Raw genomic sequence first — 27,168 nt, 5'->3', positions numbered from 1 at the left:
CTCCTGATTCTAAAGGTAAAGGCAAGCTGTCAATAATTAAGTTATTGCATAATGGTCATTCTGCTTCTTGCAGAGGCAATGAACTGCAGTGCAAATGAGGGGGCACTGATTGCCATAGAAGGTCGTCTAGATTACCCAGAAAGTCCACGTCTATACTATGAAAACAACGAGTAAGTATCATATGTCCAAATCTATTTAGAATCACATTATCTAACCGCACCTCGGAAAAAGGCAGCCAAAGAATTCAATATTCCAGACTCCCCAAAATGCCCAAAGTGTTAATGCAGCAGGAAACTCTGCCTTTGTGTTTCATTCCAGGTTGACAAGTTGTGACAGGCAGCAGTCTACAATAGTTTGAAACCAGGACTTTCTTTCATGCAAAGTTGCATGTTTGCTTCACTATTTTGAAAAGTGTGTTCTTGGGGAGTGAATGTCACTCTATTTCTTCTGAACTGCAAGACCAACATTTATTGCCCATCCCTAAAGCCCCTTGGGAAGGTGGTGGGTCCTGAACTGCTACAGTCAGTGTATTGCAACTACACTTGAGTGATGTTAGGGATGAAGTTCCAGGATGCTGACCTACAGTGCCAATGAAGGAACGGCTGATATCGTTTCAAGTCAAGGTGGTGCGTTGTTTGGAGGAGAACTTGCAGATGGTGATGTTCTTTCACCTTAACTTACTTTTACTTGCTCCTGTCTCTGCCTGATAGTAAAGAAAGATCCAAACATTCACACAAAAGTGCAGATCATAGAATCCCTACATTGCAGAAGGAGGCTATTCGGCCCATTGAGTCTGCATCGACAACAATCCCATCCAGGCTCTATTCCCACAACCTGACACATTTACCTCGCTAATCCCTCTAACCAACACATCCCGGGACCCTAAGGGGCAATTTAGCATGGCCAATCAACCTAGCCTGCACATCTTTGGCGTGTGGGAGGAAATCTACGCAGAACACGGTGGGGAATGTGCAAACTCCACACAGACAGTGACCCAAGCCGGGAATCAAACCCAGGTCCCTGGAGCTGTGAAGCAGCAGTGCTAACCACTGTGCTACCATGCTGCCCCTGATCTGCTGACTCATTCTCTTCCTGCACCAGTAGTCAACTGATTAACGGTAAGTGGAAGCTTCATAGAGGTTATTAAAATGATGACAGGTCTTTTTAGTGGAAAAGGCTATTCAGTCTTGGTGGAAGGATAGAAAACCAAAGCACACCTATTTAAAGTGATTGGCAAATGAATCAAAGGAAAACATTTTTTTTTAGAAAATATGCAGAGAGAATTTGAACTGCACTGCCTGGGTGGCTGCTGGAGCCAGATTCAATTGTAGAAACCCACCACGGGATGGACTGGAAAATCCCAGCCAATTGTCGCAGCCTTTTAACATCAATGAACAATCGAATTCCATTTGTAGCTTGTTTTATGTTGCCACGGCTGGAATTCTCCAATCTCGCCTGTGGCTGGGATTCTCTGGTCCCACTGCTGTGAACGGGGATTTGGCTGAACACTACATTCTCCATTCTTGCCGGTAGCAGTCATGGGGCACGTGAGACTGGAGAATTCTGGCCCTGATCTCAACAGTTGCTGCACTGCTATTTAAGCTGAAGTTTTGCCACTTCGAGCAGCAGTGCTATATGAGAAAAGGCAGTGGGAAGCTGGGGAGCTTTTTTTTAACACAGTGAATGGATGTGTTTAGGAATGCGTTGCCTGAAAGGGCAGTAGAAGCAGGTTCAATAGTAACTTTCAAAAGGGAATTGAATAAATGCTTGCATGGGGGAAAAAAATGCATTGCCATGAGATAAGAGCAGGGAGGAATGAGACTTATTGGCAAGACCACAAAGAGTACAGTGAGGTTTACCAAGCTGATTCCTGGAATGGCAGGTCTGTCAAATGAGGAGAGATTGAGTCAGCTAGGATTATGTTCACTAGAGTTTAGAAGAGTGGGGGGGAATCTCATAGAAACTTATAAAATTCTAACAGGGTAAGTCAGGGTAAATTCAGAAAGAATGTTCCTGATGGTGGGGTCTCCAGAACCAGGGGTCATAGTTTGAGGATAAGGGGTAAACCTTTTAGAACTGAGGTGAGGAGAAATTTCTTCACCCAGAGGGTGGTGAATGTATGAAATTCACTACCACAGAATGTAGTTGAGGCCAAAATGTTGTCTGATTTCAGGAAGAAAGCAGAAAAAGCTCTTGGTGCTAAAGGGATTAAGGGGTTTGAGGGGAAGCTGGGGGGGGGATCAGGATATTGAATTTGATGATCAGTCATGATCAAAATGAATGGCAGAGCAGGCTCAAAGGGCCAAATGGCCTATTCCTGCTTCTAGTTTTTATAACCAGCACAGGCACAATGGGGCAAATAGTGCCCTAAGACTTTAAAATTCTAGAACCTTTGGGTTGTCTTACTTCGAAGAAATTTTTTCTTTTTTTAAAATCAGAATTTGTCAGTGGACTATCTATGCCCCAGAAGGAAAGCATATTTTACTGGAATTTATACAGTTCGACATAGAACCTGGAACTTTCTGTGGAAATGACTTCCTCTCTGTCTACGACGAGCAAGAGAAGCTTATCGGTGAGTGACGCCTCAAATAATTCTATGCAAATTTCAAGACAGATAAACTCAGTGAATGTAAAATTTAAACGTAAACATCAAGCCAGCATTGTGCAGCAGTTTGCTGTGATAATTTGAATAATTTGTTATTACAAGCTGCACCTATCCAACTGTAGACCATGAAGTAGCAATCTGTTCTCAGTGGAAACACAGGTCTGGTGACAGTGCATTGACTGCTTTCCTTACACCTTTCCTGATTTCCTTCTGCAGTGTTCACCTGCTATCTTCCCATCTTGGTCTTCTCCAATTTTGGTCTCTTGATAATATCTCAATTTTAATTGTGCCTTCAGCTGCCTAGGCCTTAAGCTCTCTCAGTAAACCTCTGTACCCCCTTTAAAACCCTTCTCAAAATCTCTATCTTTGACCAAGCTTTGGGTCAACTGTCCTCATGTCTCCTTATATGGTGTGGTGTCAAAACTTTTTATGGTAACACTTTTGGCGAAGTGTCTTGGGTCTTATTACATAGAACATAGAACACTACAGTACAAACAGGCCCTTCGGCCCACAAGTAGCGCTGATCACATGACAATCTACCAGGCCGATCTATAAAGAATAAAAAAATTACATTAAAACTGCTCTGTATAGGCTAATTGCTAAATGGGGATTTTCACAGTGACTTCATTGCAGTGTTAATGTAAGCCTACTTGCGACACTAATAAAAAAAAGCACTGCATCAATATATACACTTGATCCACTCCGTGTCATTTTATCAGGCATGTTTTGGCCAGCCTGTGAGGTCCTCGAGGCCTCAAGTGGTTGGGGAACTCCTTGAAATCTAAAGGTTGGTGTCCTGACCCCTGGCCTTGTGAATGGCACTGCTTATGTGCTGAAGTGGAGGAAACCATTGCTATTTGGATACAGGACCAGAAGATCTCTGGTTAAACACGTAAAGGTTGTCATGTGGCCCAGCAATAACAAGGCAGTTCCTCCAAGCCCCAGGAAGACACAAAAGAGCTTCACCTGCCCCCGAACTTTTGCCCATCCTGTAACTGCTTGCTTACATCTGCATTTGCCTTATTCATCCTCCCCCCACTGAACCTGTTAGAGAATTAAGAGGAAAATCATTCCCCAGCAACTATTGCCTGTCTTACTCACCCTCACCCCATTCCAGTTGTGCTCTGACACCTGGCTTGGGGGTTGATCAGTTGGGACTCAAAGTGTGGAATCTCCCCATTGTGTAAAAGGCTTCTCAGCAGAAACATTTTGTGGAGCTACATCTAGGTCATTGGGCTGCTGCATGTTTCACGTTAATAAATATCCTTTGTGTTTACTAATGAAGGCTGGGAAAGTGCATCTGGCAACGAGGATAAATTATCCTGACACTGCCTCGGCCTGACTCTTGTGGGCATGCTGTTTTAATTGAAGTGTGAACAAAAATAAGTACTCACCAGAATGTCTCTCTTTGGGTGAATGGACAGTTCACTCTTCCACGGAGGACTGGACACACTACATTGAGTGCCTTGGGTATTATCTCCAAGCAAACAAAGTAGGGATGGAAGCAAAACACAGAGCAATTCTTCTAAGTGTTTGTGAAACTTAGACCTATAATCATATTTACTATCACAAGCACACCCGACTTCAAATCATTTAGTGAGCTCATGGATTTAGTAAAGACTAAATTGCAACCTCAACCATCAGTCATACTCCAGAGATTCAAATTTAATTTGAGGATGAGAGCCCCAGGGAAATGATAAACTGAAGCAATTATCAGAGTATTATGATTTTTGAGCTACCCCAAATGACAGGATATGGGATAGGGTCGTCTGTGGTGTGAGCAATGACATTATTCAATGCAGATTGCTTGCAGATGTCAACACAAATTTTAAATGAGCGATGGAGATAGCTCAGCAATGCAAAATGGTGGATAATGAGCCAACAGTAGAAATGAACTGTTGTTCAGTTTGCATCACTTTTCAAGACAGATTCCTAAACCCTGTGTATTATCAAATTGTCAAACTTAAAATCTATTCATCAAAAGGCTTGCATTTATATAGTGCTTTTCATGACCTCAGGAACTCCCAGAATAATTTTCAGCCAGTTAAGCATTTTTGAAGTGTAGTCATTGTTATTATTTCAGAAGGATCACACATAAAGCAATGTGTTAATGACCAGATAATCCATTTTAAGTATGTTGACGGAGGGAGAAATATTGGCCAGGGACACTCGGGAAATATTCCACTATTCTCCTTCAGAATATGCCTTGGGATCTTTAAATCCCACCTGAGAGGGCAGATTGAGCCTGGTTTTAACCTGAAATACCACAGTGCGACATTTCCTTCCACTGCACTGGGAGAGCCAGAGAGAAATGTCCAACCTCTGGGTAGGTGAATGTTTATGCTGATTCTGAGTAACAATTAATCCATTCTCTTGCCAGGTACATTCTGTGGCACAATTCCCCCTTCGCCACTTGTTATCAATACCAAGAGCGTGACACTGAAATTCGTTTCTGATTTCAGTCATTTTGGAACTGGGTTCTCGGTTCAATATAAAGCAGTGGAACCTGGCACATTGAGAGGTACTTTTCATTATTCTATATGAAATCCATTCAGTTTATTGACAATTTGAAAAAAAATGCAGGCATCGCCAGTATTTATTGCTGATCCTTAATTGACCTTGAGAAGGTGGTGGCGAGCTGCCTTCTTGAACCGCTGCAGTCCATGTGGTGTAGATACACTGTAAGCAGCCTCACAACACCAGGTTAAAGTTCAACCAATTTATTTGATAGTAAACTCACAAGCTTAAGGGGTTTGTCCCTTTGTTCTGGCCTCAGACAGAGCATATAACAGCACACACAGTTTATAGATTACTGGTTAGAATGCAAGTCTTTACAACTAACCTGTTATTCAAGTCTTAAAGATGCAGACAATGTGAGTGGAAAGAGCATCAAGCATAGGTTGAAGAGATGTGTATTGTCTCCAGATAGGACAGTAAGTGAGATGTTGCAAGCCCAGGCGAGTCATAGGGGTTACAGAGAGCGTGACATGAACCCAAGATCCCGGTTAAGGCCGTCCTCATGTGTGCAGAACTTGGCTATCAGTTTCTGCTCAGAGACTCTGCACTGTCGCTGATAGTGAAGTTATCAGTTATCAGTTACGCTGATAGCAGTTACAAGGGAACACCACCACTTGCAAGTTCCCCTTCCAAGCCACTCACCATCCTGACTTGGAACTATACCACTGTTCCTTCACTATCATTGAGTCAAAATTCTGGAACTTTGTCCCTAGTCTTTGAATTCTTGCCTCGATTTGGTATCAATGGCACTCAAAAACCTGGAAACTGTTCCACTATAAGTGGAACCTTTATTAATACCATGAAACAATGGTACATGCTAACAATACTGGTTACTAAGTAGCAGTATCAGCTGGAGTGGCTTCAGGGAGGGGGCAGAAAATCACTCCCTGTCTTAGTAATTTTTCTTGCTGGGTGGAACTTCCCTTTTTTCCTTTTCTTCCAATTGCTGGCTGAGATGCGAAAAGTGGCTTGCAATTTGCCAGCTGCACAGCCAGCTTTTCTTGCCATGTTGTCCCCCAGTTAGAGAAAGAAAATCCTCACGGCCTGACCTTTGCCTTCACGTAGGCGCCTGATACAGCTGGCAATGTTGGTTCCCAGAGATGTGCATCATTTTTAAAGGGCATGCACCCTCCTCTTTCTGTGGAACCCCCTCCACCACCATGCGTGTGCAGGACCCCCCCTCAATGTCCCCATACACTGGGAACCAACTCTACCTTCATAGACACAGGAATCCACTCCCCACGAAGCTTCCCATAAAGCCCCCCTCCTTCCATCCCCTCCCCCTCCACCCCTGTCTAGTCATGTTCGTCTCCTTACTGGGAGCTGTACATGCACGCGCACTCCCAATGTGTTCCCTTCACTGGTTTCACCTGTGGTAAACCTTGTTGATGTGACGTCGCCAAGGGGGTGGGGGGAGGTGGGGGGGGGGGGGGGGGCGCGCGGGATGCCCCATACTGGGGGACAATACAGCAAGAAAGCCCTATATTTATATGATAATGCACATAAATGAGGTTTCTGACCTTCCTAGGTACAAACCTCATTACATCAATGGTGGTGGTGGCGGAATGAGGGGGAGGCAGTTGGAAGGGAGGGAATTGCATCGCTCTCATGGGATTTTGTGCAGTGAACGTGAGTGCAAAATCCCAGCTGGTGTCAAAGCTTTCTGACAATTCCCCAAAGCACCTCTTCAAACCATGCATGATCTCATTGATTGGTGGAACAAGTTGAATGGCCTCCCTGTCCCTCATGTTGCTACCAATGTCAATGTCATGGTGGACAGAACTGAGAGGACCACTTCTGGTTTAATTCAGTTCGCATTGGCCTCTCTGAAACACATTTCTGAGCTGAAAAGGCCATCAAGACTTCTTAGGACTCTTCCCTATGTTAAAGGTGCTGTAAAAATGCAATTATTTGTTCTTGAAATGCTTTACACACAAGCGGCCAGAAATTCCAGGTGAGCTCCATTTACTGTTGAGTACTGCTGCCGGAGATAGCACAGGCTGTGACACTGAGCTGAGTGGTGCAAGATTTCAGAGACATCCCCCATCACTGAGATTGTTGTCCCCTCAGTTATACACAACCAAAAGGGAAGAACCAGAAATGGCAAATGTACAGGGAATGGTGGGGGAGGTGAGGGGAAGGTAAAGTCTCGACAGCATTAATGCAGTAATGTGTGATAGCCAGTTGGCTGCCTGCTTAACACCTTCATCGCCTCTGTCTCAAGGACAATTAGTGATGGGCAATAAATGCTGGCCTAGTCAGCAGTGTCCACATTCCATAAATAAAAAAGACATAGAGGCCAATTTTCCCATTCAGCACACCATGGGAATCATAGCAGGTGAAGGCCGAACCACGGAAAGGTCCCCTGACTTCGGGTGGGATTTTCCGGTTTCGGTGCAAGTGTGGCCAGAAAATCCCGTCGTGTGGTGTATTTTGCGGCGAAAGATGTGGCCCATCATTCCTGCTGATGGGAACGGCCAGAAAACCTCCACCATCGATGTGCGGGCTGGGTGGATTGGCCATACTAAATTTCCCCTTAGTGTCAGCGGGATTAGTTAGGGGCACAGATCAGCTAGACAGTCAATATCTTTTCCCAAAGGTGAGGGAGTCTATAACTAGAGGGCATAGACTTAAGGTGAGAGGGGAGAGATACAAAAGTGTCCAGAGGGGCAATTTTCTCACACAGAGGGTGGTGAATGTCTAGAACAAGCTACCAGAGGTAATAGAGGCGGGTACAATTTTATCTTTTAAAAAGCATTTCGATAGTTACATGGATACAATGGGTATAAAGGGATATGGGCCAAATGCGGCCGATTGGGATTAGCCTAGGGATTTAAAAAAAAGGTGTGGACAAGTTGAGCCAAAGGGCCTGTTTCCAAGCTGTAAACTTCTATGACTCTAAATACATAGGGTATTGGAGATAGGGCCTGGGTGGGATTGTGGTCAGTGCAGACTTGATGGGCCGAATGGCCTCCTTCTGCGCTGTGGGATTCTATGATTCTATAAGTTTTTTTTGGAAGATCTTGAGGAAAAAGAGGTAAAATTGTTCAGTGAAGGAATTCCAGAACTTAGGATCTGGGCACAACAGCCAGTGGTTGATTGAGGGAAACCGGGGTTTTGTAACGAGCCAGAAGTGGACAAACACAGATCTCAGCAGGCTGCAGGTCTGGACAAGGTTACAACGAAGGGGAGGAGACTATAGAAGGATTAGCGCATGAGGATAAGAAGCTTAAATGTTAAAGCCACCAGTGGACTGGAAGCCAAACTCATCAACAAGAATAATTAAATGTTTACATTTTCATCATCATAATTGGAAAGCCTCGACAACAGCTGCTTTGAAGTCAGGGAGCCAAGTTCATATCAAACGCACATTTAATTAAATACTCAGGATGGGAGCAAAGGAGATAACGGTGCATCAATACAGTAAACAAACCCAGGGAATAGCAGTGCAGGCCTCCTGGGTCTGCATTTTAATATCTACCAGCTAGACTGTGAGTATAAATAGTACAAAACAGGGCCTTTTGATCAGCAGAAACCCAAATAACCATGAAGAGCGAAGCAATAAATAATTTCCATGAGGCTGACACACAAAGTAGACTCTGAGCTGGAAACAGGAAGTGCTGGGAATCATAGAACCCCTACAGTGCAAAAGGAGGCCATTTGGCCCATCGAGCATAGACCAACAATAATCCCACCCAGGCCCTACCCCTGTAACCCCACACACTTACACTGCTAATCTCCCTAGCACTAAGCGGCAATTTAGTACGGTCAATCAACCTAACCTGCCTCGCTTTGGATTGTGAGAGGAAACAGGGGCACCCGGAGGAAACTCACCCAGACAATGAGGTGAACATACAAACACCACACAGTCAGTCACCCGAGGCTGGGATTGAACCAGGGTCCCTGCTGCTGTGAGGCAGCAGTGCTAACCACTGTGCCACCCCACAGGCAGGTGCCTGTCTGTATGGAGAAATAGGGTACATACAGTATGATGGTTCAGAAGACCTTGACAATCAGAGAAAAATAACCTTTGAAAAGATTGCAGTTATGAAGGAGCTTTCTAATAACTGTGAAATAATCCTCTTAGGGTTCATCCTAGTCCCTTGCGCATCCTCAATTTTAATAGCTTCACCATTAGAAGCCAAAAGATCTGGAATTCCCTCCTTAACCCTCTCTACTTCTCTACCTTGCCTCCTTTAAGATGCTCCTTAACTGCCTCTTTAAACAAGCATTAAATCACTTGTCCTAATATCTCTATCTATCGATTGGTGTCACACTTTGATGCATGGACCTTCGCGGTGCCTTGTGGCAATTAGATCCATTAAAGGAGCTATATAATTGATTTACAGTCTGCAACTGCAAGTTAAAGCCTAAACAATCGTGTGGCGCCAGCATTTAGAATACATTGGGCAAATTCAACAGTCAGGCAACTTCTTTTTCTTTGATGGGGTGCGGGCATCACTGGAAAGGCAATTTGTTGCCCACCCCTAATTGCCCTTGAACTGAATGGCTTGTTCGGCCATTTCAAAGAAGACCTAAGAGTCAACCACATGACTGTGGGTCTGAAGGCAAATGTAGGCCAGACTGTATAAGGATGCAGATGCAGATTTACTTCCCCAAAGGGTATTAGTGAACTAGATTGGTTTTTACAACAATCAATGAGGTGGAGATGCCAGCATGGACTGGAGTGGGCAAAGTAAGAAGTTTCACAACACCAGGTTTAATTTGGAATCACAAGCTTTCGGAGCTCTGCTCCTTCATCAGGTGAGTGGAGGTTAGTTTAGAAACACGGCATATATAGGCAAAAGCACAATTGTAAGATGATTACAGATTGGAATGTGAAAAATGGTTGGAATGCAAGTCTTTACAGGTAATCAAGTTTTTATAGGTATAAACAGTGTGCGTGGAGAGAGGGATAATCACAGGTTAAAAAGTTGTGAATTGTCTCAAGCCAGAACAACTAGTAGGAAAATTATAAACCCAGTCAGTATGGTGGGTGTTACAAGTAGTGTGACATGAACCCAAGATCCCTGTTGAGGCCATCCTCATGTATGCGGAACATGGCTATCAGTTTCTACTCGGCGATTCTGCATTGTCATGTGTCTTGAAGACCGCCTTGGAGAATACTTACTCTAAGATCAGATACTGAATGCCCTTGACTTCTGAAGTGCTCCGCAACTGGAGGAGAACACTCCTGCCTGGTGATTGTTGCATGGTGTCCATCATCTGTTGTTGTAATATCTGCATGGTCTCACCAACGGACCATGCCTTGGACATTCTTTCCCGTTGCGTATGTGGTAGACAATGTTGGCCGAGTATGTACCGTGTACCTGGTGGATGATGTCCTCTTGTGTGAAAGTGGTATCCATGTCGATGATTCGGCATGTCTTGCAGAGGTTGCCATGGCTGGAATTGAACCAGAGTTCCTGATGCTGTGAGACTGCAGTGCTAACCACAATGCCAACGTGCCACCCAGTTTGGGTTCTACCAGGGCCACTCAGCTCCTGACCATATAGCAGCCTTGGTTTAAACATAGACAAAAGAGCTCAAGAGATGAAATGAGAGTGACTGGCCTTGACATCCAGGCAGCATTTGAATGGGTATGGCATGAAGGAGTCTGAGCAAAACTGCAGTCATTGTGAATTGGGCAAAACTCTCCATTGGTTGGAGTCATACCTGGCACAACGGAAGATGGTTTTGGTTGTTGGAGGTTAATCATCTCAGGTCTAGGACATCACAGCAGGAGTTCCTTAGGATTGTGTCCTAAACCCAACAACCTTCAGAAATTTCATCAATGGCCTTCCTTCTATCACAAGGAGAGAAGTGGGGATGTTTGTAGATTAGTGCACAATGTTCAGTACAATGTGCAGATCTTCAGATACTGAAACAGACTGCGTCCATGTGCAACAGGACCTGGACAATATGCAGGCTTGTGTAGATAAGTGATGAGTAACATTTGCACCACATAAGTGTCAGACAATGATTATATCAACAAGATATTTACTCTTTGTAGAACTGTTTAAAGCATTTATTTATTGTATTTACTGCTTTAAGAATTCTGAGGGTGTGGTGAAAAGGCATTTGTGGACCAGCCTGCTTTAAATCAGCGCCAGGTTTAAAAGGAGGCCTGGTGTAGACAGCGGGCAGTGTCTGAGCGGGCAGCGGAGTGAGGGGGAAGCAGAGTGAGTTAATAGGGCTTAATATCAAAAAGGGCTTGGAGGAAAAAGGCCAGGTGAGTTTGTTTGAAAAAAAACAAGGAAAAAAAATTTTTTCAAAACTACTACAGCAAGAAACAAGGAAAAAAATTTTTTCCCCATAAAAAATTACAGTGAATAATGGAGGGGCATGTGATGTGTGGTTTCTGTATGATGTGGGAACTGGCGGACCCCAGGGTCCTTCCCAGTGGCCATGTCTGTAGTAAGTGCAGGTTGCTGGAGGAGCTCCAGCTCAAGGTGGATGAGCTGGCCTCTGAGCTACAGACACTGAGGCTCATCAAGGGGAGAGAGGGTGCCCCTAGACTGGCTAAATCTAAGGGTCAGGGACAAAAGGGGACTGCTGGGAGGAGGAGGAAGGGGGGTGAGGAGCGGAGGCCTCAGCCTCTTAATCTGCATAACAGGTTTGAGGTTCTTGCTTCCACTCTGGAAGAGGACGAGGCAGGTGAGGTTGGTGAGCAAACTGCACACGGTACAGTGATGCAGCAGGACATAGGCAAAGAGAAGGGGAAAAGGAACGTAGTAGTGATTGGAGATAGTGGGGTGAAGAGTATTGACACTGTCCTTTGTCACAATGACAAAGTGCACAGAAGGGTGTGTTGTCTGCCTGGTGCTCGGGTACAGGATGTCGCAGCTGGGCTGCAGAGGAACCTGGAGTGGGAGGGTGAGAACCCGGTCGTTGTAGTACATGTGGGTGCCGGCGACGTAGGCAAAGTGCAGACTGAGGATCTGGGGAGGGAGTATGAGAAGCTGGGAATGGAATTAAAAAGTAGAACCGACAAGGTGGTCGTCTCTGGGCTACTGCCTGAACTGAGTGCAGACGGGCGTAGGATTGACAGGATAAAGGAAGTGAATGGGTGGCTCAGGGATTGGTGTGGGAGGAATGGGTTCGAATTTATGGGGCATTGGCACCAGTATTGGGGTAGGTGGGACTTGTTCGGGCGGGATGGGGTTGGTCTGAATCGTGCTGGGACCAGAGTGTTGGCGAATCGAGTAAAGAGGACTGTAGACAGGGCTTTAAACTAATTAGGGGGGGGGAGGGTGCGAGGGTAGGTGACGCTACGAGGTCTAAAGTTAAGGATAGGGTACAGGTAAGGGAAGAGGCCGAGGATGTCCCAATTGGTGGCGTTACGGCAAATAGGGTCCAGGTGAAGGCTGGGATGAAAGCACTTTATCTGAATGCACGAAGCATTCGGAATAAAGTGGATGAGCTGGTGGCGCAGATCGACACAAATGGATACGATCTGGTGGCCATTACAGAGACGTGGCTGCAAGGTGACAGGGACTGGGAGATGAATGTACAGGGCTATCAAGTGTTTAGGAAGGATAGGCAGGAGGAAAGAGGGGGTGGCGTAGCTCTGCTGATTAAGGATAGTATCAAGGTGGGAGCAAGGGATGATATCGGAGCCAAAGAGCAGAAAGTGGAATCGTTGTGGGTGGAGATTAGGAACAGCAAAGGGAGGAAGACGCTGGTGGGTGTCGTCTATAGGCCCCCGAATAATGATCTGGAGGTGGGGCGGGCTGTTAACACGCAAATAAGTGCGGCGTGCAGGAATGGGACGGCAGTAGTTATGGGAGATTTCAATCTGCATATTGATTGGTCGACCCATGTTGGACGAGGTGGGCTCGAGGAGGAGTTCCTGGAATGCTGCCGGGATAATTTCCTTGAACAGTGTGTGTTGGAGCCGACGAGGGAGCGAGCTATCTTGGATCTGGTGCTATGTAATGAGGCGGGTAGAATTAGGGACCTTGCGGTGAAGGATCCTCTTGGAGAGAGTGATCATTGTATGGTGGAGTTTCTGGTGCAGATGGAGGAGGAGAAAGTGGGTTCCCGGACACGCGTCCTTTGTTTGAATAGAGGGGAATACGGTAGGATGAGAGAAGAATTGGCGAATGTGGACTGGGGGAGTGCGTTGGAAGGTAGGTCTGCTGAGGAGCAGTGGAGGATCTTTAAGGAGATCTTTCTTGGTGCTCAGCAGAAATTTATTCCGATGGTCAAAAAGGACAGTAGGAGGAGAGGTAATAAGCCGTGGATAACGAAGGAGGTGAAGGAAAGTGTTAAATTAAAAGCGGAGGAATTTAGAGTAGCTAAGAGTAGTGGGCGAGAAGAGGATTGGGAAAGGTTTAAATGTCAACAAAGATTGACAAAGAAGTTGATAAAGGAGGGTAGGAGAAGCTATGAGGCTGGGCTAGCACTTAATATAAAAAAGGATAGCAAGAGTTTTTATAAATATATAAAAAGGAAGAGGCTGGCTAGGGTGAACGTTGGTCCTTTAGAGGATGAGAAAGGGGAGCTAGTGGTAGGGGATGGGGATATGGCTAAGGTCTTGAATAACTTTTTTGTTTCTGTCTTCACGGAGGAGGACGTGAATAATTTGCCGGGTGTTAGCGATGGAAAGGTGGTAGGAATGGAGGGTCTTAATGACATTACTGTTACTAGAGAGGTGGTGCTCGACAGACTGGAGGGGCTGATTGTGGACAAGTCCCCAGGACCGGATGGAATGCATCCGAGGGTTCTGAAAGAAATGGCGGAGGTGATAGTGGATGCCTTGGTGGTTATTTTCCAGACGTCGCTGGATTCCGGGGAAGTGCCGGAAGATTGGAAAACGGCTAATGTTACGCCGTTGTTTAAGAAGGGTGCCAGGCAAAAGGCGGGGAATTATAGGCCGGTTAGTTTAACGTCTGTGGTAGGTAAAATGTTAGAATCCGTCATTAAGCAGGAAATTGCGAGGCATCTTGAAGGGAATTGCTTGATAGGGCGGACGCAACACGGTTTCATTAAAGGGAAGTCGTGTCTGACAAATTTACTGGAGTTCTATGAGGATGTGTCTAGGGCAGTGGATAGAGGAGGGCCGGTGGATGTGGTCTTTCTGGATTTTCAGAAGGCGTTTGACAAGGTACCTCACAAGAGGTTATTGCAGAAGGTCAGGGGACATGGAGTTGGGGGTAGGGTGTTAGCGTGGATAGAGGATTGGTTGTCAAATAGGAGGCAGAGAGTGGGGGTCAATGGGTGCTATTCGGATTGGCGGTTGGTGACTAGTGGGGTGCCCCAGGGGTCGGTGCTGGGGCCTCAGCTATTTACCATTTACATAGATGATCTGGAGGAGGGAACCGAGTGCAGGGTGTCGAAATTTGCTGATGACACCAAGATTGGGGGAAAGGCAAATTGTGCGGAGGGTGTGGAGAGTCTGCAGAAGGATCTAGATAGGCTGGGCGAATGGGCCAGGAAATGGCAAATGGAATTTAATGTTGGCAAGTGTGAGGTGGTCCACTTTGGTAGGAAGAATGGTAGGAAGGACTATTACTTACGTGGCGAAAAACTGCAGCAGGCGACGGTGCAGAGGGACCTCGGGGTCCTTGTGCATGAGTCGCAAAAACCCAGCTTGCAGGTGCAGCAGGTGGTCAGGAAGGCGAATGGGATGCTGGCCTTCATAGCGAGGGGGATTGAATATAAAAGTAGGGAGGTCTTGCTGCAGCTGTATAGGGCATTGGTGAGGCCGCAGCTGGAGTACTGTGTGCAGTTTTGGGCGCCGCACCTGCGCAAGGATATTTTGGCCCTGGAGGGAGTGCAGAGGAGGTTTACTAGGCTGATACCGGAGTTGAGGGGATTGAGCTATGAGGAGAGGCTGAATAAACTAGGCTTGTACTCGTTAGAGTTTAGAAGAATGAGGGGAGATCTCATTGAGACGTATAAGATGATGAATGGGATGGATAGGATAGAGGTGGAGAGACTCTTCCCGCTCAAAAAAGACAGTAGGACTAGGGGGCACAGCCTCAAGATAAAGGGGAGGCGGTTTAGAACGGAGTTGAGGAGGAACTTCTTCACTCAAAGGGTGGTGAATCTCTGGAATTCTCTGCCCGTTGAAGTGGTGGAGGCTGCCTCGCTAAATATTTTTAAGAAGCGGGTTGATGGGTTCTTGATAAGAGAGGGGATTAAGGGTTATGGGGAGAGGGCGGGAAAGTGGAACTGAGCCACAACAGATCAGCCATGATCTTATTGAATGGCGGGGCAGGCTCGAAGGGCTAGATGGCCTACTCCTGCTCCTATTTCTTATGTTCTTATGTTCTAACCATCTACCCTTGAGCTTCAATGGCATTGCCACCATTGAATCCCCCACTATCAACACCTTGGAGCTTACTGTTAACCAAGAACTGAACTGGACCAGCCTTATAAATACTGTGGTAACAACCGCAGGTCTGCGGTGGTTAACTCACCTCCTGACTCTCCAAAACCTGCCCACCATCCGCAAAGCACAAGTCAGGAAAGTAATGGAATATTTTCCACTTGTCTGGATGAGTGCAGCTCCAACAAGACTCAATAAACCCAATACCATCCAGGACGAACAGACCACTTGGTTGGCACCCTATTAACCACCTTAAATATTCACTCCCTCCACCACTGAAGTATAGTGGTAGCAGTGTCAACCATATAAAAGATGCACTGCAGCAACTCATCAAAATTCCTTCGCCAGCATCTTCCGAACCCTCGACTGCTACCACCACTGTAGTTAATGTATGGGAACATCACCACTTGCAAGCTTTCATCCAAATCACATGCCATCCTGACATGGAACTGTATCACCAGCTTATTGATTAAAGACCGTCCTGCTGCTCCGCTGTGACTCTCTTCCCAGCATCTCTCAACTTGTGCCTGTAACCGTCCTTGATCTGAGGCTTCAGATGGGTGCAATACTCGCAGAGGCCATGACTCTCATGTGGTGCTGCTGATTGGCTGTCAGCTCTCCGTGAGTGGGATGCACAGCATGGGTCCTTGACCCAGCAGGCCAGCCCAGTGCCTGAGTTGCACAAGATGCAGCAGTGCTTCCCAGAAGGAGTTGATGTGGGAATTTTACCAACTCTCCAGCTGACAGGATTCAACCCAGTGTCTCCTTATGTGGCTGAGTGGTTTTTTTTAATCATCATTCCTGTAAAGCATCTTGGAACCTTTTTCTGGAAAGGCAGATTGTTGTTGTTGCTACTTCATTTGACACAAAGTCACAGCCAAAAGAACATTTCACAATTTGATCAAATGTTTAACATTTAGCCATTTCATCATTTTATGCACTCACAGGTCAGAGAGGTGTTCATATTATGAAGGGTCTCTGTAGAGTAAATAAGGAGAAATTTTTTCATTGGCTATGATATGGAGTGGAGTTGCCAGTGTTGGACTAGGGTGGGCACAGTAAGAAGTCTCACAACACCAGGTTAAAGTCCAACAGGTTTATTTGGTATCACGAGCTTTTGGAGCACTGCTCTTTTATCAGGTGAGTGGAGAAATGGGTTCACAAACAGGGCATATGTAGACACAGATTCAATTGCAAAATAATGGTTGGAATGTGAGTCTTTACAGGTAATCAAGTCTTTACAGGTACGGACAATGTGAATGGAGAGAGGGATAATCACAGTTTAAAGAGGTGTGAATTGTCTCAAGCCAGGACAGTTAGTAGGATTTTGCAAGCCCAGGTCAAATGGTGGGAGTTACGCAGAGTGTGACATGAACCCAAGTTCTTGGTTGAGGCCATCCTCATGTGTCTTTCATTGGCAGGGGGGTGTCACCAGAGAACACAGGCAAGATGATTGATTAAAGAACCACAGTGGAAATTCAACTATTTTTTGAGTTGATAAGTGGTGAGTAACATTTGCACCACGTAATGCCAGACAAGATTATATCAACAAGATAGAATCTAACCATCTGCCCTTGAGATTCAATGGCATTGCCACCACTGAGTCCCTCAGTATCAACATCCTGGGGCTTACTGTTAACCAGAAACTGAACTGGACCAGCCATATAAATGAATTGATGTGGTCTGGAATGTGTTGCCTGATTGGGCCGGTGGGAGCAGATCCAATAAGAAGTTCCAGAACAAAATTGGATAAAGACTTGTAAAGGAAAGCAAAAAATAGGGCAATGTGGCTTTCTCAGAAATACTTGGCTTTCTTAGAAGAATAAGGAAATTTGGCATGTCAGCTACAACTCTCACCAACTTTTAGAAATGAACCATAGAAAGCATTCTTTCTGGTTGTATCACAAGTTGATATGGCTCCTGTTGTACCCAAGACTGCAAGAAACTACAGAAGGTCCTGAATGTAGCCCAACCCATCACACAAACCAGCCTCTCATCCGTTGACTCAATCTACACTTTCCGCTGCCTTGGAAAAGCAGCTAGCATAATTAAGGACCCCATGCACCCCGGACATTTTCTCTTCCATCTTCTTCCGTCGGGAAAAAGATACAAAAGTCTGAGGGCACGTGCCAACTGACTCAAGAACAGCTTCTTCCCTGCTGCCATCAGACTTTTGAATGGACCTATCTCGCATTAGGTTGATCTTTCTCCACATCTTAGTGATGACTGTAACACCACATCCTGCACTCTCTCCTTTTCTTCTGTATGAATGGTATGCTTTATCTGAATAGTGCGCAAGAAGCAATACTTTTCACTATCCCAATATACGTGACAATAATAAATCAAATCAGATCAAGAGCAGGGAAGGGTGAGACAAATTGCATAGTTCTTTCAAAGACCCAGCACAGATGGGCTGAATGGCTTCCTTCTAAACTATAAAATTCTATGGTCATTCCTGACAACTCCAGCTGAAATGGATAAGGAATATTGTGGATATATTTTGTTTTGCTTGAATATAACCTGCAAAATTCTCTCTCCCCACCCCAACACTAGGGTCAGGCTGTGGGTCACAGGAAACTTTATCAAGGCAGGGTGTAATCCAGAGCATGCAGTTCCCTCAACAGTACAGCAGCAACGCTCACTGCCGGTGGCTGATACAAGCTCCTGAAAGCCATCTGATTAAGGTCGGTTACACTCCATTCGATTGAGTGATGTTTCTGCAGCTCTAATTCTTTCTTAGAAAATTGGATCTCCTGTCAGCTTTTCTTGTTATAATTTCCAATGTTCACATTTAAAATGGGAGCTGTGACATTGAGTCAGACGTGATACCATAGGGGTATGGTAGTTATGTTACTGGACCAGCAATCTATAGGCTTGTATTATTGATCCAGAGACATGAGTTTAAATCCCACCGTGGCAGCTGAGGAATTTAGATTCAGTTAGTCAAACAAATCTTGACTGAAAAGCTCACAGAGGAAAAAAGTCACGGGACTGCTAATTAGTTTTAACAACAATAAAAAACATGAAATCATTGGATTATGAATACAATTCCCCCCTATCTTAATAATTAGATACACATTGTAAGATTAACATGGATTACAAAATATATCCTGAACTACAATGGTCTCATTAACACCAAAAGTCCCCCTTAAGTACGCAGTTTGGCTTTGGTCAAATATGCACATTCTGCTCTGAACCTATGTTAGTATCTGTGGATTTTGCCTCAAAATCCCCCATATGATTATCACATGAGAGTTAGTCATCTCCACTCCCAAACACATGCTTTAAAATCTTCTCTCACAATAATGCTTTCTCTTAGCAGTTTGCATTCTGAAATCCAGTCAGGGTTTTCCAAATTATATTTTTAAGCAAAGCTTGTGCTCCACTTTTAACAGTGAATCCAGTCCAGGGTTTTATGCGAATCCCTTTAGGATTTCTTCGTCCTGATACTGTTCACAATTTCTTTAACTCTCGAATTCCCAGACTCTAGTAAAATGGCATCAAAATTTCATTTAGCTCTGAAATCTATTGTCCCACTTTAAATCTTGTTATTGCAATTGTCTTTTTAACTCAGAACACTCTGTTTACTCTTCCTTAATTCTTCTTCTTTTGTTCTTGTATCTCCATCTTAAGACATTCTTTCTGTCCCATTTTGTTGGTTATTTGGACTGTAACTTGTCCCTTGGAAAGGTGGAATCTTTGCAACTCCCTTGACCTGTCCAGCTTCTCCTGGCACAGTTGAGAGATGCTCACTCCCTGGTGTCCTATCTTTAACTGCAGCTAAAACTAAAACTTAAAAACTTCTCTACCCAAAAAATGGCCCATGGCCTCAAGTTGCTAAGCAAGCCCACAGTAGGCACATGGGAACACCACCACTTGGAAGTTCCCCCCCAAGTCACTCACCATCCTGACTTGGTAAGAAGTCACAAAACACCAGGTTAAAGTCCAACAGGTTTATTTGGCAGCACAAGCTTTCAGAGTGTCTTCATCAGGTGATGAAGGGACAGCGCTCCAAAAGCTTGTGCTATCAAATAAATCTGTTGGACTTAAATCTGATGTTGTGTGACTTCTTACCATGCCTACCCCAGTCCAACGCCGGCATCTCCGCATCATGGCATCGTGACTTGGAAATATATCGCCGTTCTTTCACTGTTGCTGGGTCAAAATCCCTCCCTAACAATATTGTGGGTGTACCTACACCACAGGCACTGTAGAAGTTAATGAATGCATTTCACCACCACCTTCTCAAGAGCAATTCAAGATGGGCAATAAATGCTGACCCAGCCAGTGACTCTCATGTTACATTGGCTATGAATTCAGCCAAGTTCCAGCACACAGTGTGCTGCAAAATGCAAATGATCCGTAAACCACAAATTGACTTTTGGCCTCAACTCTTGTGCTGTACATCTTAACATCTGAAATACACTCTGCTAGCCATGTAGCCTCAGCACTTTGTCATACAGATGCCAGACTCTTATCTTGCTGATGACTTTGGGATTATTCTGGGCCCTCCACACCATCCCCTAACATGGACAACACATTCTCAGCATTGACTTTGCCAGATCCTTAACATTGTGTGGTGTAACCAGGTTGTTGCACCCTCACTTAATCAGATGTGCCTATGTTTTGTGTAAGTTCTACCTTGACCGATTTGATGCTGCCAGGGCAATTTTATATTCCTTATAAGCATGAGCTGTTTTTGTTAATGTTTAATTTATTTTCTACCAGCATGAGTTGATTGAAAGTGGCTGGAGAAGTTGATAAGGTGGTTTAAAAAGCATGTGAACTGCACAAGAGTTATAAAATACAAAAGCAAAGTGATCATGTGAGGACTTAGTAAATGAATAGTTAGGCGTCAGCTGTAGATAACACCAAACTTCAGGAAAGACCTTCAGAAAAAAATACAGAAGTTTACCAAGGTATTAAACATCTTTCATTTTTGTTGCTTTCATTTATTTAAAATTGGGTTACTTACAGATTGTGGATTAGACATGTTAATTTCAAAACATCTCATCCCTGGTGATAAATTAACGTTACTAATAGGGAGTCCTTGTGGTGCAGTGGTAGCGACTCTACCTGTGGACCAGAAGCTCAGGGTTCAAATCCCACTCTAGGACTTTAGATGTGCTCACCATGTGGGCTAAAAATTGGTAACCAGCCTCTAAATCCATCTGATATGCTTAGGCCAGATGGTGAGAGCTTCTTGGTCAACCATAATAGAATCATACAGTGCAGAAAGAGGCCCTTTGGCCCATCATGTCTACACTGAACACAATCCTACCCCCCAAATCCCTACATATTTTACCCACTAATCCTTCTAACCTACAGGACACTAAGGGGCAATTTTAGCACGGCCAATCAGCCTAACCAGCACATCTTTGGACTGTGAGAGGAAACTGGAGTACCCGGAGGAAACCCACACAGACACGAGGAGAATGTGCAAACTCCACACAGACAGTGACCCAAGCTGGGGATCAAACCCAGGTCCCTGGAGCTGTGAAGCAGCAGTGCTAACCACTGTGCTACCGTGCCACCCACGGTAATAATGCAGAAGGCAAAACATACTCATGAACCAATCCAATGAATTCCACGATTACAAATGTCCATTTTGCATGGAACAACCTTGTATTAAGTTGCTCTTTCTCTACACCCTAGCTATCAATGTAACACGACATTCTGCACTCTCTCTTTTCCTTCTCTATGATCAATATGCTTTCTTTATCATGCAAGGAACATTACTTTTCACTGTATACTAATACATGTGAAAATAATAAATCAAATCAAATCAAAAGATACAAAGGAGAAGGAATAAAACCAGATTACCATCCTTGTATATATATGAAGGATTTTTTTAAAGGCAAGAAAGCAAAATAAAGAGTTGATCTGATTATACTAGATTGTAGAAGATTTTATATTTGGTGATATGCAAATCTGACTGAGCGGCAAGTGGAGCAAAAGAATTCAATTCAGAAAACAAAGGCAGTTACGTTTATTTGTTCATGGGATATATATGTCACTGGTAAAGCGAGTGTTTATTGACCATCCTTAACTGCTCTTGCAATAGGGGGCGATGTTGAGCCACCTTCTTAACTGAGGGACTTGCTGGGCCATTTCAGAGGGAACCATATTGTTGTTGGTACACAGTCACGTATAGGTCAGACCAGCTAAGACTGACAGATTTCCTTCCCCAAAGGACATGAGTGGACCAGAAGCATTTCTATTTTTTGTGATCACCATTACTGAGACTAGCTTTTTAAATGCAAATGTATTTAACAAACAGAATTTAAATTCTCCAGCCGCTAATTCCCTTACTTGGGCCTCTGGTTACTAGTGCAGTAACTATTCTGCTACCATACCCACCATTTGCAAAAAGGTAGCTTTAGCCGAATGCTTGAGTCGGGCAATAAAGGCTGCCATGGGGTGATTTGGTCGATCAAGTCCACGTCTGTGTGTATATCTGATGCAGTTCAATAAGAAGCATTAAATGTGTCTTTGGATTTAAAGATTTGAGGAGCTCCATATGTTTGTAATGTTGATTTGTGAAGAAATATTCGACTCCACTGACTAACCAAAATCATCCCTTGCAGCTGGAATTTGAGGATTTTGAAGTGGAATTGTCCAACAATTGTTCCAATGACATGGTAACCGTGCGTGACACCTGGACCGAAACTAATCAATCAGGTAATGAACATCCGAAAGCAAGTCTGGTCTTAAAATTCCTTAATTCTGGAAATTGAAAGTAGCTTTCCACCTGGCTTTGGGATTCTTAAAAATTGTTGATGGGATGTGGACATCGCTGTTCTTCCCTAATTACCCTTACCTGGGTAACTTGCCAGACATTTCACAGGGCAGTTAAGGTTCAATCACATTTTGTCTTTTGCCTGGAGTAACATGTAGGCCAGACCAGTTAGGTTGTTTTAATCTTTTAAAGGACATTAGTGAATCTAATGAGTTTTAATGACAATCTGTTAGTTAAATAGGGTGGCATTGCTGTTGCAGTGCCTGGAGTCTGGTTTGCCAACTGGAGACTTGGCAAGAGACCCTCTCTGTCTCTTCTTGGAGAGGATGGCCAAATCACATGCCAACCAGGCATTGTTACGTTTTAAAGTTTTTATTTATTAGTCACAGGTAAGGCTCACATTAACACTGCAATGAAGCTACTGTGAAATTCTCCTAGTCGCCACACTCTGGTACCTGTTCAGGTCAATGCACGTGCATAACCAGCACGTCTTTCAGAATGTAGTAGGAAACCAGAGCACCCGGAGGAAATCCACACAGATACGAGGAGAACATACAAACTCCTCACTGACAGTGAGACAAGCCTGGAATCGAACCCAAGTTCTTGGTGCTGTAAGGCAGCAGTGTTAATCACTGTTCTACTGTGTCACCCTTGGCATTGCCAAGGCCAGCAGCAGGGCCTTTCACTGGGATCAAGTGTTGGAAGGGTCACTCACCAAGAGCTGCCAGCCAATCAGAGATCACAAAGTGACTGCTACAGAATGGACAGGCACCCAAGTCCCTGGATCACGGAGAAACCCAAGTACAAGTGCACAATGTGGTCAGGGGTAGGAGTTATTTCACGGGATGGGGGTCGCAGGATTCTCAGTGACCCTTCCACTTCCCGATGTCCAATCTGATGATCAGGCAATGAGACCCTTTGGTTGAGGGACCCATCCCTCACCTTCCCTAGAGGTGACAAACTGGCAAGACAGGGTGGTACAGTTGTTAGCACTGCTGCCTCACAGCGCTTGGGGTCCGGGTTCGATTCCCGGCTTGGGTCATTGTCTGAGCGGAGTCTGCACATTCTCCCCGTGCTTGCATGGGTTTCATCCGAGTGTTCCTCCCACAGTCCGAGAGACATGCTTGTTAGGCGCATTGGCCATGCTAAATTCTCCCTCAGAGTACCTGAACAGGCATAGGAGTGTGACGACTAGGGGATTTTCACAGTAACTTCATTGCAGTGTTAATGTAAGCCTACTTGTGACACTTATAATTAAAAAACTCTTGTTGCACAGTTTTATCTGTCTACATGCTAGTTCGCAACAGGACCTCCAGCAGCTGGGTTGAGACCAACAGTGGCATTTTTAATTGGCCACTTAAGAGCCATAATTGATGGCAGGGTAGGTAGACTGACCATGGGCCTTTCTACCCAGACCTTATTTCTGGTGGAGCTAGGGAGATGGCAGGGTTCAGGTACGCCAGTATTCAACCTAAGTAAATACCTTACCTGCCTCCAAGCTCTGCACCAGCGAAAGCACGAGGTTCTGATCACAATCAATGTTTTTTGTTAATACAATACTAGATTTATTCATTAAAAGAATTGAAATTTCTCACCTACCATGGTGGAATTTGAGCTCATATCTCTGGATCATGAGGCTAGGCATCTGTATTACTCAGTAACCTTGCTATGCTATGTTCTCTGCAGGCCCAGCTACGAAATGTGTGTGAGAGCTGGAATATGAGGGCGAAGGTTTTACTCTGGAATTGGGTACCCTGGCTCATGAGAAAGTGCCGCGGTGGGGGCAGGGTTGGTAGATAGTGTCAAGTGGTGCGGGAGTTAATTGGAGTCAGGCCTGTTGCCCTTGGAAACCAAGCGGAGGCAGGCACAGAGGCTGCTGAGTGTTAAAGCGGGCTGGTTAAAAGATCCACATTTGTCCTCTGGGACGCCGTAACAATTATAGTAAAAACGGTAATATTAAGAGCCCTATGGCTCTCAGGCTCCCTCACACACACTTATCATGCCCTGCCCCTTGCCAACTCATGCCACTTCAGTTTCCTCTAACCACAGCCCCAGATCATTCATACAATGCATGCCACCCTATGCCCTTTTATCCACCACCTTGGTCCCTCACATTCTCCATGTCACCCTAAACATCTCTGTCCACTCTATATGACCCTTCATACACTCTCTGCTCACCTAAGCTCTTTACCCACTCCGCATGGCACATTATAGACCCTGTGGCAGCTCATGCCAACCTTTGTCTCCCACCCACTACTTCTTTTCCTTACTCCTTCCAGTATCCACCATGTGGAGACATCAGATGCCATGCTGAGATTAAATAAAATTAAGTTCTAAGTATCTATTGCAGACTTCACTATATTTAAAATAAAACACACTCACTGATAAAAGCCGATTCAATACATTTAAGTCCTTTCAAGTATTTAATCCACTTTAAAAATGAATTTGGTGTACCAAATCTCCCCTGAATCTGGCTACATTAGGGGTTCCACTCACATACACACAGGGCGGGGTAGGTGTGGGAAGATGCAGCGGCGTGGGCTCGTTGGGCCGAAGGGCCTGTTTCCCATGCTGGGTTGTTCTTTGTTCTTTGTTCTTTTATTTCCTTTGAGTGCCTAAAACTTTATAAAAACAAATACTTGTATTCAAAGCCTCATATTAAAGACAGCTAATCTCTTTGTGACTGCTTGGAGCTGTCAATCAAACTATGAACTTACATATTCCTTGCTATGATAATAAAAGGTTGTGGAAGCAGTTAAGCAGAAATCATATTGTAGTGATAGGCACTCAGGTTTTTATCAACAATATCCATTGAATTCTAAAGCACTGATTATTTTGAACCACATACCCTCTTCCCCAAATTTAAAGGGCAATTGATTTAAATGACTTAACAGCTTGATAGATCCATGGACCTTATCCATTTTTTTTTACACACATTCATGTCTGCTCATTATAATACCAAAGAAGTACCTGGCTTCTCCCAAAGAGTATGTTACCTCTCCAAATTTCTCACCAAATAACCAAAGCCTATGTGTCATTTTTTAGAAACCTGGTTGACTAAAACTGCTTTTGTTTGAAGGCAACTGCAATTTTAAATATGACCCCCAGACCGTGTGCTGCAGCCCACGTATAACTGTGGAAAAGAACAAGTGAGGTACCTAGGGGGAGTGTAGTTGGTCTTCAGCGCAAGTGTTTAACACTCCACTAAATTTTTGTTTCTACTGAAATCGACAGAAAGAGACACTGGGCCCAATTTTACCATTGGGTTGCGCTCATTTTCGGGTGTGAAAACGTGGTAAAGTCATTGTGAGGCCATTAACGTGATCCACACCTGCATCCACACAGATTGACACTTTACCAAAATCAGGGAATGGTGGCAATTTGATTCATGTCCAAAATGGGTACATTCATTTGCATGCATTTAAATTGAATTAATAAACTGCCCACCCAACTTTATCAGCACTTCCCCCTTTACTACCGCATTTGCGGATTCAGAACCGCGCCGTAATGGACCTGCTGAATAAAAGTCTGAATCGAGCGCTCCAGCTGCTGAAGAGCGCGTTCAGAGCTTCCAACAGCTCTCTGACTCAGATCGGTGGTGGGGGAGTGGAGGGAGGTGGGGGAAGGGAGGGAGGAGGGAGGAGGGAGGCGGACCTGATCATTTTCTGGTGTGTGGGGGAGGAGGGGAGTGGGGTCAGATCATTGTCTGGTGGGGGGGAGGGAAGAGAAGGCAGGTCAGATGTATCTCTGGTGGGGAGGGTGAGGGCTGATCATTGTCTGGGGGGGAGGGGTAAGGAGGCGGGTCAGATGTTTCTCTTGGGGGGAGGGGTGAGTGAGGCCAGACCATTCTCGTGGTGGGGGGGGAGGGGGAATGAGTGAGGGGGGGAGGTGAACGGTGGGGAGGTGCTGGGGGAAGGTGAGTGAGGCCAGACCATTCTCTAGCAGGGGATGAGTGAGGCCAGATCATTGTTGGGGAGGAGGGGAGAAGGTGGACAGGTAAGATGTATCTCAGGCACGGGGTAGGGCAGATGGATCTTTGGTGGGGGGGGGGACAGATGGATCTCAGGTGGGGGGGGGGCTAAGGGGAACAGTGATGTGTGTGGGTCGTGGGGGGGTGGGTGAAAGCAGATTTCTACGTCGGATCTGCATTACACCCAGAAGAATTTAGAATAAAAATGGTAAAATCAGGCCCACTAAGTGTGATGTGAATGGTATAGCTTAGTCACTATCTCCTGCTCTTATAATTTACACATTGATTCCATCCCATTGTGTTCCTGATGGAAATCTTGGTTGCGTGAATTTGTATGTGCGGGAGAGAGAGACACACACACACCTTTATAAATATCAACTGAGCAGGGAGACTGAAGCATTAAAGATCAAGGGCCAAATTTATCTGTAAAAAGTGGTGTAATTTGTTGTTGATGATACACAAATTGGCCAGCTGCTTGTGGTGAGGAAAGGATAGAGTTGCTAGACGTGTCCTTCAACTTGTGAAAACGGCAGATCGCCCTCAAACCCCATGAGTTTTGTAGAGTCACTGCATTATTTAGTTATTAAATTCACCACAGAATGTTCAAACTAGAACTTAACAAAATCACCATCTTTTTAACAACGTATTTATTCTGACTGATTGCCAATCAACCCCTCTAGCCCAGAAATGAACGATTAATAGTGGAGTCTCATTCCTGAGATAGTCAATTGTTTTAGAAGATTCTAAAAACACCAAATTTTAAAATGTTGCATTTGCTTCTTACCTTTCCTTTCTGTCTCTTTCTTTCTGTCTCTCTCTGCTAATCTAATCTTTCTCTATCCAACCAGAAGAGAAAATGCTGGAAAATCTCAGCAGGTCTGGCAGCATCTGTAAGGAGAGAAAAGAGCTGACATTTTGAGTCCAGATGACCCTTTGTCAAAGTCTTTGTTGAAGCTTTTAACCAGTATTTTAATCTTTTTCTCTCTTCATTTCTCTTCCTG

General features: G+C 44.8%; 1 protein-coding gene across 1 annotated transcript in view; it reads left to right on the top strand.

Annotated features, from left to right (window-relative positions):
- LOC145343750 (ovochymase-2) overlaps positions 1 to 27,168 on the top strand; it is a 95,683-nt gene that overhangs the window by 48,348 nt on the left and 20,167 nt on the right. The window contains exons 10-14 of the mRNA XM_080190036.1: positions 74 to 170; positions 2,439 to 2,572; positions 4,986 to 5,126; positions 18,012 to 18,142; positions 22,046 to 22,139. Of these exons, the coding sequence (XP_080046162.1) occupies positions 74 to 170; positions 2,439 to 2,572; positions 4,986 to 5,126; positions 18,012 to 18,142; positions 22,046 to 22,139 (597 nt within the window). The remainder of the gene's footprint in view (positions 1 to 73; positions 171 to 2,438; positions 2,573 to 4,985; positions 5,127 to 18,011; positions 18,143 to 22,045; positions 22,140 to 27,168) is intronic.

Source organism: Carcharhinus amblyrhynchos, chromosome 6 (genome assembly GCF_965287045.1).
Source record: "Carcharhinus amblyrhynchos chromosome 6, sCarAmb.v2.hapA, whole genome shotgun sequence".
Lineage (NCBI taxonomy): Eukaryota > Metazoa > Chordata > Chondrichthyes > Carcharhiniformes > Carcharhinidae > Carcharhinus > Carcharhinus amblyrhynchos.
The sequence above is the reverse complement of the archived record's forward strand: the minus strand, read 5'-3'. Positions and strand labels throughout refer to the sequence as shown.